This window comes from Saccostrea cucullata, unplaced genomic scaffold (genome assembly GCF_032062105.1).
Source record: "Saccostrea cucullata isolate Sc308-1 unplaced genomic scaffold, CSIRO_AGI_Scuc_v1 ctg4, whole genome shotgun sequence".
Taxonomy (NCBI): Eukaryota; Metazoa; Mollusca; class Bivalvia; order Ostreida; family Ostreidae; genus Saccostrea; species Saccostrea cuccullata.
In genome coordinates, this window is record NW_026920828.1 from 126,883 (window position 1) to 142,037 (window position 15,155).

The 15,155-nt window shown below is 32.3% G+C and overlaps 3 protein-coding genes across 5 annotated transcripts in view; 2 read left to right on the top strand and 1 right to left on the bottom strand.

Annotated features, from left to right (window-relative positions):
- The first annotated feature begins 1,336 nt into the window (after positions 1-1,336).
- On the top strand, positions 1,337-6,998 carry LOC134258390 (lysosomal proton-coupled steroid conjugate and bile acid symporter SLC46A3-like). Its single transcript, XM_062740920.1, has 4 exons — positions 1,337-2,642; positions 3,060-3,143; positions 5,816-5,972; positions 6,522-6,998. Exons 1-4 carry the CDS (start codon positions 1,544-1,546, stop codon positions 6,622-6,624), a joined length of 1,443 nt encoding a protein of 480 aa, XP_062596904.1. The 5' UTR covers positions 1,337-1,543; the 3' UTR covers positions 6,625-6,998.
- Positions 6,999-9,698: 2,700 nt separating this feature from the next.
- On the top strand, positions 9,699-13,812 carry LOC134258394 (lysosomal proton-coupled steroid conjugate and bile acid symporter SLC46A3-like). Its single transcript, XM_062740926.1, has 6 exons — positions 9,699-10,069; positions 10,171-10,232; positions 10,634-11,846; positions 11,987-12,070; positions 13,186-13,342; positions 13,674-13,812. The coding sequence occupies exons 3-6, from the start codon at positions 10,718-10,720 to the stop codon at positions 13,732-13,734; spliced, it is 1,431 nt and encodes a 476-aa protein (XP_062596910.1). The 5' UTR covers positions 9,699-10,069; positions 10,171-10,232; positions 10,634-10,717; the 3' UTR covers positions 13,735-13,812.
- LOC134258392 (helicase-like transcription factor) overlaps positions 13,166-15,155 on the bottom strand; it is a 38,285-nt gene continuing 36,295 nt past the window's right edge. For all 3 annotated transcript variants that reach the window (XM_062740925.1, XM_062740924.1, XM_062740923.1), the window contains one exon: positions 13,166-14,499. In XM_062740925.1, the coding sequence (XP_062596909.1) occupies positions 14,356-14,499 (144 nt within the window). In that variant the 3' untranslated portion in view covers positions 13,166-14,355. The remainder of the gene's footprint in view (positions 14,500-15,155) is intronic.

Sequence of the window (15,155 nt, forward strand, 5' to 3'; positions counted from 1 at the left end):
TCAATTCAGTGTATAAATAATGGACTAACCATTAGTACGAAAAACGTCAGTCAGCATTAGACTCATTGCTGACAAGGTCATTGCATCGACCAAAAAACTTACGAAATGTTGACTTTAAATGAGACTTCTGATATTCCTATTTCATCAACTTATTTGTAAATAATTTACCTTGTTTTAGAAATTGTTCATACGTAGAGCATACTCTTGCGTATCGAATCAACTGAGTTATATACATGTAAATGCCGTATGCAGAAGATGAAGGTATATTGCTGCATAACTAAGGGAAGTTGACGATAGAAAAGTTAAAGTCATTATGTTTATCATAGAGCATGGTTGTTAGATTACCATTAACGTCTTTTTCAAGTAAAATATCCAAATATGAAACAGTTGTGTCATACTCTGTGGTATCTTTTATTTCAAGTTCACCAGGATATATCGTATCGACACAGGAATGGAAATAACGATTGACAATACGTCTTCAATATATCTAAATGTTGAGTTGAAGCCCACGGCAAGTGTCTTCTTTTCATGCATAAGATTTTGCACAAATTCTGCTTCATATGAATACAAAAATAGGTCTGCTAATACCGGAACGCAATTGGTACCCACAGGAATTCCAATAGATTGTTGAAATACCTGGTCTCCAAAACCACATATATCTTGTCAATCAGAAACTCAAGCATCTTTTTGATGTCAACTTCAGAGTACTTGTGTGTATAATCAGAATGTGTTTTTACAAAATAATTTTGCAAATGTCCAATGACCAGGTAAGTAAATTTACGAGTTCCATTTTTATTGAAAAAGCAGCTGTCAATGATATCAAAAAGCCTGGACTTTAATTTATCGTGAGGGATGGTTGTGTATAAAGTTGAAAAACAATTTATCATTAGGGCAAATGCTGACTGACATATTTCATACTAATTGTTAAGCCATTGAATGATCGACAGGGGTTGCACACTCATCCATGACACTTGATCCCACCTCTGATTTTTTTTCGTTTTTGTTCTGTACCATTTTGTATTAATTAATGGACTTTTGAACTTGAATACAAATATCGATATATTTTATTGATATTCATGAAAGATGCAACACGATACAAACTTCTAAGAATGGATCTTTTCCTGAACTAAGTACATAAAAGAACGAAATGCTTATAATTGTCCAACTAAATGCATCACTTCCTCATTTAGTTGCAATTAGCAATTTAACATTACTTAATATAATATACTTGCTGATTTCCGTAAAAATGTGTGATACTTCCTTATTATGGCTCGTGATTCTGAAATCTTCCCCTTCTCAGACCATTTCCGTATTCTTTGAATGTTTTTTTTTTAAAAAACAGTAGTGTATCGTGCATTCTGTAAGAGGGTAAAGTCTCTTTTCAAATTCATTTTGAAGTGCGCCTTACCAAAGCGGGAAAAATGTGTTGTTTCTTCTCCTGACTGAGTAGAATTAGTATCTATGTTCCGATTCAAATACGTCATAGAGTCAACATTTATTTCCTCTTTGACAAAGTAACTTCAGATCTATAAAGGTAAAACAAATGGAGGCCTCAACAAAGGATTCAAACTGTATTGCAAGGATGGCTCCTATCTCCGGGGTGCTATTAACTTTAAGTTTTGCGTATTCGGTGGGGACTTATTCCTACGGGGAATATGGGCACAAGGCATTTCACGATCTGAAATATCCAGATGACGATTTCCGAAAAAATCACAGCTCCAAATCACTGTGTGAAACTAACACAAGTTCAAAGGAGTATCATAAGGAACAACGTGTTCAGGCCGATGTATCACAATGGTCAATTTTTATGGCCCTTGCTCAAGGAATACCGTTATTGATATCAGCAGGGTTGTTTTCGTCACTAAGTGATTCTAAAGGCAGAAAACCCTTCATTCTTGTGAGCAATATCGGTATATTTCTGAAAGCCCTTTTCATGTGTGTAGCAGTGAGATTTCAGTGGAACATCTACATTTTTGTTGTTTTCAGTTTCATTGACGGTTGTTGTGGTAGCTGGGTTACTCAGATATCTCTTGCTATGGCAATGGTATCGGATTTGACTGATGTCGGGAAATCGAGATCCTTTCTGATTGCTATGGTGGGGTTTATGATCAGCATGGGCTACGCCTCTGGATCATTTGCTTCTGGTTTTATCATCAATAAGTTAGGCTTCACCTGGGGTCTGGCGATATCCAGCATGACAAGCATAGTGCCAATGATTATTCTGTACTTTATCGAGGAAACTCTGGACGAGAGCAAGAGGATTAAGTTTGACTGCAATATGAAGACTTACTTTAAAAACTTGATTCAATTTTATATCAAGGATGATCCTGTAAATAAACACTCGTCAAAATGGAGATATGTTCTTTCCTTATCTGCTTTTGTATTTGTAGTTCTACCCCGACTTGGTTCGTTTAGCGTTGAGATTTATTACGTGATGGACACACCCTTCTGTTTTAAACCCGTGGTCATAGGGATATTTCAGACAAGTAAGACTATTGTCTCTGATAGTGTTATCTTACTTGGGATAAAACTATTACAAAATAAATTTAATGATGAAACTATAGCTCTGATAGGATCGGCTTCTTCAGTTGTGTCTTTCATTTTGATCGGAATCGCACCATCTACAAGCTTTCTCATCGTAGGTAAGTAATGCCACGTTAGAATTACATTGCAACAGAATATGACAGCTTACCTCGACTGATAATAAACTGTGATTTTATTGTTTAATTCAAGAAAAGAGACCATCATGTTTCCATAAGTCATAGTTTAATTGCAAATTTTGAGAATGAGTTCAAAAGTACTTCATGTAATTTAACTTGATAGAAAATTATTTTTGATGGAATTTTTCCTGTTCACATGTATATGATAAAGAAAGATGTTAAACTGATTGCAAATCTAATAGTCAATATCAATCAAACAAACGGGAAATAGATTATTATTCAGGGAAGTTCATGATAAATAAAATTATTTTCTAAATAAACAAGTGATTATAATAATGAAACATTGTGGAATATACATGTACTTAGATAGAAATCATTAATTTTGTGTCCTTATTTTAGCGTCGGTGATCGGGGCTTTTGGTTTGAGTCCACTTCCGCTAATCAGGTCGATTATGTCCAAAATGACACCTGTCCACAAACAAGGTTAGTTATAAAAGACCTAAATCTCAACAGGTCAGTTTGAACCAAGATGACACCATGTAGTAAAAGGAGAATGTAAAGATCATAGATCACTCGAATCGGGTCATTTATTTTCAAAATTACATTAAAATTATATTCATAACTATACCTATCCACAAATAGTTGATGAATTGCAGAGGATCTTAGATACTCTTATCATCTTAATTATTTCCATAACACCAATCTTAACAATATGAATTGTAGATGCTCCCAAAGAAAGTGTGAAGTTTTCCAGCATGCAAGTTCAGAAACAAGAGCTTTCATTACACAATGTACATTGCAAAAGATCTTAAAACAAGTCAAATATATCCACAAGGCCATATCAACAATTTTAGTTTTAGAGAATCCTAGCTATAGATTACAGAGAAAATCTTTTCTATTCGAGGATTGAAAAACATACATTTGCACATGAGGTGCAAATTTGAAAACTGGAATTGAGGAAATGCGTTTTAAATTCAAAGACAATTAAACACTGGACAGGTTCAAGCGATGAGAACAATTTTAATAAGTCTCCTGCATATTCTTAGCCAGATACATGTACTTGTAACTACATTTTCGCTGCAAAGTTTACAATTATTTTATATATAGTGCTTCCTAATTTCATGTATTAAGGAAGTTAAATGATATTTTTAAAAAAAAAGATAGTCATGAGTTTGAAATTAAGAGATACTTGAGTCTCTCGATGAAAATGTCTTCTGGTTTTCTTTTTCTTTTCTTTTTTTGAGACAAGATTTTACATTAATCTGTTGGAATTGCATTGCTAATGAGTGTGCTACCTTTTAGCAGAATATTTTTTTTCATTCACAAATCATATAGTTTCAAAAATTTGAAAAGAACTTTATTGCCGTGGTTTTTACGTGCAAAATCGACAAAGAATGCTTGATTCTCCATGGCACACCTTTTGAGTTCAGAGGATAATGTTTGTTTTGCTTATTTTTTTTGTTACACCTTTAAAAATTTGTTCCTATACAAATCTATACGTAAAAAAGTCTAACATTTCTGATGTTTTGCTCAGCGGGCATAAAAAAAAAATTGATGTTGGACCGCGGAGTGAGATGTTGGACCGCTTACGTCACAGAATGGGCGGAGCTTAATCTTATTTTCATTCGTTGGTGTTCAAAAGTGATGTTACTTCACGAAAGACAGTACAAAATACATGTATGTAAAAAGAATTGAAATGAAAGGTATAACAAAACATTTATTGACTGTGTTCTCGGGGAAAATGCGTTTTGTCGACCCTCAACGATAGCTAAAGACAGTTTGGTTCTTGGGTCCGACAAAACGCATGTTGCCCTCGAACTCAGTCAATAAATGTATAATGTATGCTGGGATAGCTACGGTATCTTTGATTTTTTATTATTTGTGATTACAGGTGCAATGTATGCTGTGATAGCTGTCGTTGAGTGTTTAACATTTGTGATTACAGGTACAATGTATATTGGGATAGCTATCGTTGAGTGTTTAATATTTGTAATTACAGGTACAATGTATGCTGTGATAGCTATCGTTGAGTGTTTAATATTTGTGATTACAGGTACAATGTATCCTGGGATAGCTATCGTTGAGTGTTTAATATTTGTGATTACAGGTACAATGTATCCTTGGATAGCTATCGTTGAGTGTTTAACATTTGTGTTTACAGTTACAATGTATGCTGGGATAGCTATCGTTGAGTGTTTAATATTTGTGATTACAGGTACAATGTATCCTGGGATAGCTATCGTTGAGTGTTTAACATTTGTGATTACAGGTTCAATGTATGCTGGGATAGCTATCGTTGAATGTTTAATATTTGTGATTACAGGTACAACGTATGCTGGGATAGCTATCGTTGAGTGTTTATTATTTGTAATTACAGGTACAATGTATGCTGGGATAGCTATCGTTGAATGTTTAATATTTGTGATTACAGGTACAATGTATCCTGGGATAGCTATCGTTGTGTGTTTAACATTTGTGTTTACAGGTACAATGTATGCTGGGATAACTATCGTTGAATGTTTAATATCTGTGATTACAGGTACAATGTATCCTGGGATAGCTATCGTTGTGTGTTTAACATTTGTGTTGACAGCTACGTAGAGTGTTTATTATTTGTGATTACAGGTACAATGCACAGTGTTTATTATTTTGTGATTGTACAATGCTGGGATAGCTATCGTTGAGTGTTTAATATTTGTGATTACAGGTACAATGTATGCTGGGATAGCTATCGTTGAGTGTTTATTATTTGTGATTACAGGTACAATGTATCCTGGGATAGCTATCATTGAGTGTTTAAAATTTATAATTATAGGTACAGTGTATGCTGTGATAGCTGTCATTGAGTGTTTAATATTTATAATTACAGGTACAATGTATGCTGGGATAGCTATCGTTGTTTATTATTTGTGATTACAATGTAATATTTATAATTATAGGTACAGTGTATGCTGTGATAGCTGTCATTGAGTGTTTAATATTTATAATTACAGGTACAATGTATGCTGGGATAGCTATCGTTGAGTGTTTAACATTTGTGATTACAGGTACAATGTATGCTGTGACAGCTATCGTAGAGTGTTTATTATTTGAACTTACAGGTACAATGTATGCTGGGATAGCTATCGTTGAGTGTTTATTATTTGTAATTATAGGTACAATGTATGCTGGAATAGCTATCGTTGAGAACATCTGTGCCTGTGTAGGGTCTGTGATGGGGTCCTCTATCTATTCTGTCACTGTGGAAGTTAACAGAGGGATCGTCTTCTTTGTGTTCTCTATATTTCTCCTTCTGGCCAGTGTTCTGTTAGTGTAAGTATGAAATTCTATAAAATGAAACAGATGAAAAATAAAAGTCATATGTCATTTAGCATGTTTGGTTGAAACTCGTCTCGGCTCACGGGAAAGATGCATTGAGCCAGACATACACAATGGTAAGAGGCCGGAAGACCAGACAGAGGGAGTCTTTATTCAAAAATCTATAAAATATGATAGTGTCTGAACATATAATATTGAATTTTTGCACATAAATGAAAAAGAGAGAAGTCTCCTGCATTGTCTTGAGTCCAACATACAGATTCTTAAGAGAATGGGGGTGGTATTTTTTTAAAAATGCATGTATTTCGTGTGAGGAAACTTCCTTAATTTGTACTGGATATACATGTATTTTTAAGTCACCCGAGTTACTATATCAGGTAAGCAGTCATATGAGCGAACTGAAAATTAATTAAGTCTAGAACTATTTACAAATTCATGTGTAGAGCGTTGTTATTATAGCTTTAAACAGAATCATAAAAATTCATAAAATTGCTACCTTGAGAAAGATTAATTTATGTATAATATCCTTTTGTTTATTTTTAGGTTTCTTATCCTCAGTAACAGAAAGAACAGAAATGGTTATGAAGTAATTCAAGATTCTGTGGAGGAAGACAGTATTTCAAATATAAACGTCAACGTGACATGAGATACACAACCGTGTGTGATACTAAAAAACAATGGATATTTCCCATTCTTTCTTCTGTATTTATACACGTGCAAGGCATTCAAACGAATGAAATAGGTCCAGGAATGAAAGTTATTAATTTTTTGACACTAATATTTCAAAACAAAAGAATCTCATGTTTTATTCCATATCAGAGATTTTAATTGTTTATAGTTTTTTTTTCAAGATCGACTACTATATACACAGTTCGTTTTCTTACCCTTTTTTAAAAGATTTTCTTTATATATGAATTCGATTATTTGAAATCTTTGAACAGTATTAACTATTGAATCAGCATGTTTCCTGCAATGATCCTTTACCATGTGATATTGGAAAATTAATCATCTATACATTAATATATGATACTTTTCAGTTTTTTTTTCAATGAAGGAAACCTATATTATACGATATAACATAACTTGGGGCATTTTACGCTTTATAAACCGCAGAGCGGTTTATAGAAAGTGTAAACCTAATATATGAAATTTTATATATCGTATAACATAGATTGAAATAAGTTTATTCCTTTGTTTTAATTTCAGTCTGGACAACAAAACAATTTTCCCTCCAAAAATCTCTTTAAGTTGAGCACATTTTCAAAGCACGCCAAACGGATATACACGTTTTTCACGTAACTTACCGTGACGTAGACAACTTATCTTAAATGATATAAACTAAGTCTTCTAAACAATCAAATGACGTATTACTACTAAAATTAAATTACTCGCATTTATTTCTTATAGCATGTTTTTTTTTTATTTTATTTATCAATGCTATACGATTGTATTGATACCTTTCAATTTAGCAATTTTATTTGCTCTCGGGCTTTTAAAATAAGAATTAATGTTGCAGCTGTATCAGAAAAAATGAATAACTCGCCAACAGATTACGTAAAAAAAAATCTGCACTAGCTGCAACTTCAAGACCTATACTTACAAGCATAAATATGCATTTTCTTAATAATATCTTTTAAAATATTCATCTGAAGTAGGATAAGGTAGATAAAATATTGTAATTTTGGTATGTACCTGTATGTAACAGTAAGTTCATTGATGGAACAAATCTGCACAGGAGATATGCTTAGTTCTGTCTGCTGGCTGATAAACGACGCTGGTTTTCTTATGAAATAATGCAGAAAATATTTAGTAGATGTGAATATTCGAGTTAGAATGTAAACGTGTAGTATATGACAATCATATATATTTTTAATATTCCCTATAATCACATTGGATTTTAATTCTCTTACTGCCTAGACTAAAAAAAACTTCCTTGTAAAGATATAACATAAAGTGGGCTCCAGTATATTTGTTCTACCAATTAAGTATTCTTTCTTTATTCCTCACTAAAATATTAACAACACTGAAGGAGAAAACTTGGAAGTACTATATAACAATGCATTTTGAGAAGTACTTTAAATCAAATGTGGAAACTTAAATCTTAAGAACATTTACTTTTCAAGTTTGAAATCGCAGAAGTTTACCAAAATCAGTAACATTAAAACATCTGACTTTTCAGCACTTATACAATTATTCCGATGATAAACTGAAGTCCACGTAAATCGACAACAGAAACATCTGCTTTTTTTTCAAGAAAGAGTACTTGTAAAGGAGAAGGTATGGTTTTAGCTTTATTGTGCCCTAAAAATGTAATGTCATCAAAAAGTTTTGAAACCGGCTTTAATATTAGTTAAGTATATGACTGATAAATCAGGAAAGAATACGGTACAAAAAATTACCATTCTGCAAATATGACGTCATTAATGTGATGCATTTCTGTATTTTTAACACAAAAAGCCTCAAATTAGCCAATTTCAAGGATAATTTTCCTTTAGAAAATAGTGTCCACAGCCGTCGCCCACTTTAATTTTTTATATGTTGTGCAAAAAACCATAAAAAATCACATATCTTAAAATCTTTGTGGGCGATGCCTGTGGACAATGCTTTCTGAAAGAAAATTCCATTGAAAATTTGTGTCTTCTGCAACTTTTGAAGAAAATACGGGAAAATGCACATGTTTATGACGTCACAATTAGCATTTAAAAACACATGTGAGAAAAATGATTTGTATGATTTTTCTACATGGAATTTCAATAATTTAGGAAGTATTATTTTTCACCTTTTACACCAGTTTCATTTTTTTAGAAACCACAGGGCAAAGATTTATATGGAAACCATACCTTGTTCTTCCCTAACCTTGTCAAAGTTGATATTAAAAAGACGCCTAAGTCTTTGATTGACATTATCTTTACAATTTTTGAAGATCACATTTTCAGCAATCTTTTGAAATTTACATGAATACCTATTTTTGTATTAATTTTATGGAAAATCTATTCAAAAAAATTTAAGGGAGAAAAAATCTACTGCTATGGCTTACAATTCGACATGTAAGGAATGTTTTTAAGTTTTGTGTGAGTTATTGGTGTGTAAATCACACAGAATTGTCACGTCGGCATAGCACGCTTCATGGAAAAATACAACTATGTGGAAGTCTGATTTTCACACCAATAATTCACACTAAACTTAAAAACATTCCTTATTTCCAATCGTATGTCGACACGATACATCCCAGTGATATAAAAGATACCACAACAACCAACTATTTTGATAAACATTATCTTAACTTCTCTATCTTTAACTGCCCTTTAAGGCTTATGTATATAACAAAGTACCATTATCACCTCTGTATGAACTTTATATTTCCTAGTTGATTAAACATTTAAGAATATGTTATTAAAATGTACAAACAATATCTAAAAACGAGACAAGCTATTCACAACAAGTTGACGAAACAAGGATTTCACCAGTCTTGTTTCAATTCAACTTTTTTTCATATTTTATGGTCAATACAAGGATCTTGTCAGCAAATACAATTTATCATGAAGCCAAAATCTGTCTGGCATTGTAAGTTCATTATTCATGAATTGACCATGGATTTTGTTATATTTAAGTATTACTGCTTATTAGTTCTATCTTTTTTAAAATTGTCCATGTAGAAAATGAATATCTTAGATTACTTGTTAATATTTATTTGAAAATATGAATAATGATTAGAAATAAACTAAAATGAAAGTGACTTAATAGAAAATGCAAATTTAGTATGATGTAAAACAGCACGTGTCATTTTGAATTCTTTATTGTGTGGAAACACTAGTTCTCATATCAAACACATAATAGATCACTCAGAAGGAATATGATTATCTACAACTTATGAACTTTAGCACACGAACTAATGAGGGCATTGTTTTCACGTGAAGTTCTTTGATAGTGAGAGGAAAATCAAACACTTTTAGTTTTTCTAGTAATTGTGTATGCTATCTCTGCCTATTGTTATATTTATCACCACTGGCAGATAAAACTTCAGGTGATGACCCCACCATCTCAATTGATTGTGGGCCACAGACATGATAACCTAGGTGCAACAATATAAGGTAAGTTTTCATCTGTTTTTTTTCTTTACAATAAAGAGTAACGTATGTTTTAAGATTTCAAATCTAGAATGACTTATGGTATGTTTTATACAATTTGATAGATGAGGAACAGCGTTCTTTTTAAGTCCCTATGCTGATATCTAAAGATCTGTTTATCTATAAGGTAAGTATACATGTTCAACCTGTGTATGCACGACGTTTCATACGTAGACTACATTTGGTCGGAATTATGGTAAAAATCTATCTATTCGCTGAGTCATAAGGCAGGGCAAATTTATTTGATACACACCTGTCAGTTAAGTATCTTTTTTCTTGCAAAAACTGATATGCCTTAAATTAATCATTACTTTTCTTTTTACCTTGTGATTCAGCAGGAGAATTACGTGTATTTTCAGATATTTCAGTGTTCTCATATCTAATTTTAGTCTCTTTCATTGCAATATACTAGTATTGATTTATTTTTATTATTTTAACACTTTAACATACGCTTGCTTTATATATACCATCTAAATACTTTTAAAAAACTTAGTACATAAAATACGATTTTATTCCTTTTATCAAAAGGTCTACGAAACCACAGTCGCTTCGGAGAAAGTGAGGTAGCTCTATTCTGGAGGAACATTAAAAATTAATCAAACTTCACGTAAAATGGATAGCAGTGAGAAGACTAAGCTTTTAGATGAAGATGAGGAGGCCCCTAAATCTGTAAAGATCCCAGTCACAGGATTTGTCATCGGAATCATCGTGTTTGTACATATGGCGTCCTTTACCATCCTACTGTTTGACTTGAGTCAGTATACTTACAGTGTATATAAAGACAGAGAGTTTCCGAACGCAACGTTGAACAAGTCAGATAAGTCTCTTTGTGAAACCAATACAAGTTCCCCAGAATTTGAAATGGAGCAAACTATACAGTCTGATACCGCCAGATGGACGGTGTATATATCTATATCGGGTGGTATTCCTGCCATATTCACCGCCCCTTTAATTTCTTCCTTGAGTGATAGATTTGGAAGAAAGAAAACGCTTTTGGTCCCATTATTTGGATCTCTTATAAAAAGTGGACTCTGTTTTCTGAACATTTTCATGAAATATGATGTTAATTTTTTCATAATTTATCTGTTTATTGAGGGTTGTACGGGAGGCTGGGTCTCGTCTGTTGCCATTTGTTCGTCGGGTTTTGCTGATATTACAAAGGCCGGAAAACAAAGATCTTTTGCTTTTGCAATTCTTGGTCTAGGTGTTGGGGTTGGATTCTTAGCAGGGACCTTACTTTCTGGTTATCTGATAGAAGCATTTGGGTTTAACAGCCCTGTCGTTGCGTCAGGTGCAATGGTTCTGACTGGGATACTATTCACCATTTTTGTTCTCAAAGAACCGTTGAAAGAGGAGAATCGAGTCAGTTCAGTTCATCCAGTACGTCAGATTAAAGAGTCGTTAGACCTATACATTCATGGAAATAAAGATCAAAACTATGGGCGACGTTGGCAATATATAATACTCATACTGGCATTCAACTTACTCAGCATGGCAGCTTTAGGAAAAACAAATGTTGAGATTCTCTATCAAATTGGAGCCCCCTTTTGCTGGAGTCCGATCAGAATTAGCAATTTCGGCACCATTCGCAGTGTTATTCAGGAGTTTGTGGGCGTCGTCTCTATACGAATCCTACAATGCTTTATGTCAGATGACTTCATCGCAGTCATTGGAACTCTTTCTGCGATTGGTTACTTCGTAATGGAAGCACTATCAACAACATCTTTTGAACTTTACATGGGTAGGTAATTTTTAAAAGAAAAAATAAATAAATAAGAAAGTGTTGTAAAGGAACAAAAGGTTATTCATGTGTCAGTTAGAACCTGCTTTTAGCAAAGTGATTTGAAATGCTTTTAATTCTGACTTGCTTTTGTATTCTAGTTCCAGTCGTCGGTTGTCTGGGTATTATAGAAGTCACTATGATACGGTCCATCATGTCTCGTTTAACGCCCCCAGATAAACAAGGTAGGTCAATATTTATAATTACTTCTTTCTGTGGATTCCTCTAAGCAGAATGTTTTTCAACATCCCAACAAGACAAGAAATTGATTTCTTACGTTATTTGATATACATCAATAGCATGTAAAGAACAAAGATAACAACAAAACAAAAATATTTAAAATCAATGCTAGAAATTTTTGAAATCTTTATTGCATTCATTAAAACAGCCCCATAAAATATAATGGATGAAGAAATAATATCCAAATAAAATAACATTTTAGCATTATGGAGATAACGAGCAGTACTGTAAATCACTTTTTAAGAACTCGTAATTACGCGTGAAAGAAAATTTAACGCGTATAAAAGTATTACGATTATATGTTACGTGAAAAATTAAAAGTCAATGACAATCTCGCCAACGAAAATTTAGTGATCTACAGTACCGTGTTACCAAAATCCAAAACATCAGAGGTGGGATTAGGTGCCGTGGAGGAGTGAGCAAGAAGTTACGATATCCTCGCAACCATCAGTGTAAGGTACCATATTTTTGTGAGACACAAAAGTGAGACTTCACTAAAAGAATAATCAAAGCATAATCACTCTAAACCCGTTTTTTTTTATATACAAGATAAACTGTTGATAGGATTTAGCAAAATACGGATATTGCAGTCTTCATTGTCCCGTTTGTGCGATACCTATACATATGTTTAAATGTTTTGATTTGTGTTAAGTTTTCGTTTCCTTTCGTTTATGACCATCTTCATTGTTTTAAAAAAAGTCTTATAATAGGAATAACTACATAAACGTTATAAATTTGAGGGGAAAAAATTGAAAAGGCCTTTGTACGACCACGGTTATGGCTTTCAAATAAATACAGTATCTCTTTTAACATCGATGTTTACAAATAATAATTTGTAATTTATGTATTAAATTGTGAATTTCTTGTGATATTTACAAAACATAATTCTAGTTTTAATAAAAATTTAAGATATATGGTCACATCAGAATACAATTACATTGTTTAAAATGTAAAAAAAAAATATAAAACAATACTTATAAGATATTCTAATATTGTGAGTGATGTGCGTTATATGTATTATGAAGTTTTTTCTTTATTGATATTTTATTTTTCCCAACAGGTTCAATGTTTGGAGGTATTGCATTGTTTGAGAACATCTGTTTTATGGTGGGGTCGGTGGTGGGCGGGGCCATCTACTCAGAGACGGTCAGTTTTCTCCCTGGATTCGCTTTCTGGGTCATGGCGGGATATAACGTTATTGGTCTCCTTTTACTTATGTAAGTATAGGTCACAAAATACCACGAAATCATTACACTTCAATTGGCAGAAATGAAATATCTTGATGAATTTTAGCAAAACAGAATTTAGAAACAGAAGAATTTGTGTTTTACGATTAGAAGAGTTTGTGAAACTAAAGAGTATTCAGATATATGGAAGTCACAATAAACTTCATTCCTAAAGTATTTAAATTAAATGTGAATATCTGAATATTGTTTGTTATCTCCATATATTCCATTGTTAGCGTGCAAGTATGAAAATAACATAATAAAGAAAGAACACATAATTCTTGGCAACATTTTATGCTAATTTCTTTTTGTTTTGTTTCAGAATATTTTACATTGGTTCCAAAAGACAGAGTATATATTACAAGGAAATTAATGTCACATAAGTTTACATTTATTCAGTTACAAAGGACATAGAATATCTCGAGTAGAACAATGTCACCTAAGTCTACATTTGATTCCAAAAGAAATTACACTACAAGAAGATTGATATCCCTACATTCTAAATTATAAAGCTGTTGGAACAACCATTAATTATTTTTGTTTTTCATTCTAGATCCACTTCATAATCTCATTTATCTGGATTTTATTCATTAAAAAACATTAAAAGATATCATGAAAAATGCACAATATTATTCAGATGTAATGGGAAATTCCATATGTTTTTGTGACAGAAACACTATAATTAAGGTGGCTTGTACTTTTTAAATATAATTTAGGTCATTACAACTCTTGATTTGTGTTCATAATTTTTCATCATTGAATGTTTTTGAAAAAATAAATTTTGTGTGTAACTATATTTGGTTTTCACATTTATACATTTGCGAGTCCAAATGAATTGTAGAAAGCTGTTATACTAGTATACCATGGGAATAAGATTTGTGTCGGAATCAATTTTGAATTGATTATGTGAATCCTAGTACGAAATGGCATGATTGTGTCTTAAAAGTCATGTGAACTGATACTGCTGCCTGTCTCGGTACAAAAACACGGGCGATAACTCCTCTTTATACATCTAAAAGAGCCCTGATCTCATTGATTCCTGGCTTTTCTGTTTTCTTTTTGTTGTAGTTAAATGCACAGTCCATTAACTTCTTCTTCTGTTCTTGAAGGTTTAATATCCTTTCCTCTATTGTATTTTTAACTACATACTAAAAGTAAAAAAGAACGATATGCGATTAGTGTCTCAAATGGTCACATTATATGAATAACTTAATACATGTATTGCCTTAAATAATAACTTTACACAAGCTATGCGGTTGTCATTTATCTGTAATTTTCAGATGATCGTAATGCAATTAATTTAGAAATTTGACATCATGAAAATCGCATTTTCCCACCATTTATCATATTTTGCATCTTCTTTAGAAAATATTGAGACCAGATTTAAATTTTCATAAAAGATGTATGTATTGAAGATTGAACACTGATAGAAAAAAATCGTGTTCAAAACCGCATTCTTTGGATCTCAAAGTATAAACATCGAATATAAAGCGCATTTTTAAAGTCCAATTTTGATTTGATTACAAAAAGCATCGTTTTAGCGTCATATACACACAGTTGGAGTATATAAATGCATTGCCATTATTCTTATCTTATACCTGAATTACATTATGAAATGTTGATTTTTTAGGGACAAAAATTAAATGTTATCAAAACAATCCTTTAATAAAAAGAAACTGCCAGAGTCCTCTAGGAATCACATTTCTCTCTATCCACTGCTGTTATTTACTGGTTTCGTACATATTTTACGATATTTAACTTTCTTTGTCCGTCAATTACAATTATGTTGACATAGTAACTCCAA

Coding starts and splice junctions, on each gene's coding strand:
- LOC134258390 (XM_062740920.1), top strand. CDS start 1,544: ATGGAGGCCTCAACAAAGGATTCAAACTGTATTGCAAGGATGGCTCCT. Junction 2,643..3,059: donor TACAAGCTTTCTCATCGTAG/GTAAGTAATGCC, acceptor TCCTTATTTTAG/CGTCGGTGATCGGGGCTTTT. Junction 3,144..5,815: donor GACACCTGTCCACAAACAAG/GTTAGTTATAAA, acceptor TTGTAATTATAG/GTACAATGTATGCTGGAATA.
- LOC134258394 (XM_062740926.1), top strand. CDS start 10,718: ATGGATAGCAGTGAGAAGACTAAGCTTTTAGATGAAGATGAGGAGGCC. Junction 11,847..11,986: donor ATCTTTTGAACTTTACATGG/GTAGGTAATTTT, acceptor TTTGTATTCTAG/TTCCAGTCGTCGGTTGTCTG. Junction 12,071..13,185: donor AACGCCCCCAGATAAACAAG/GTAGGTCAATAT, acceptor TTTTCCCAACAG/GTTCAATGTTTGGAGGTATT.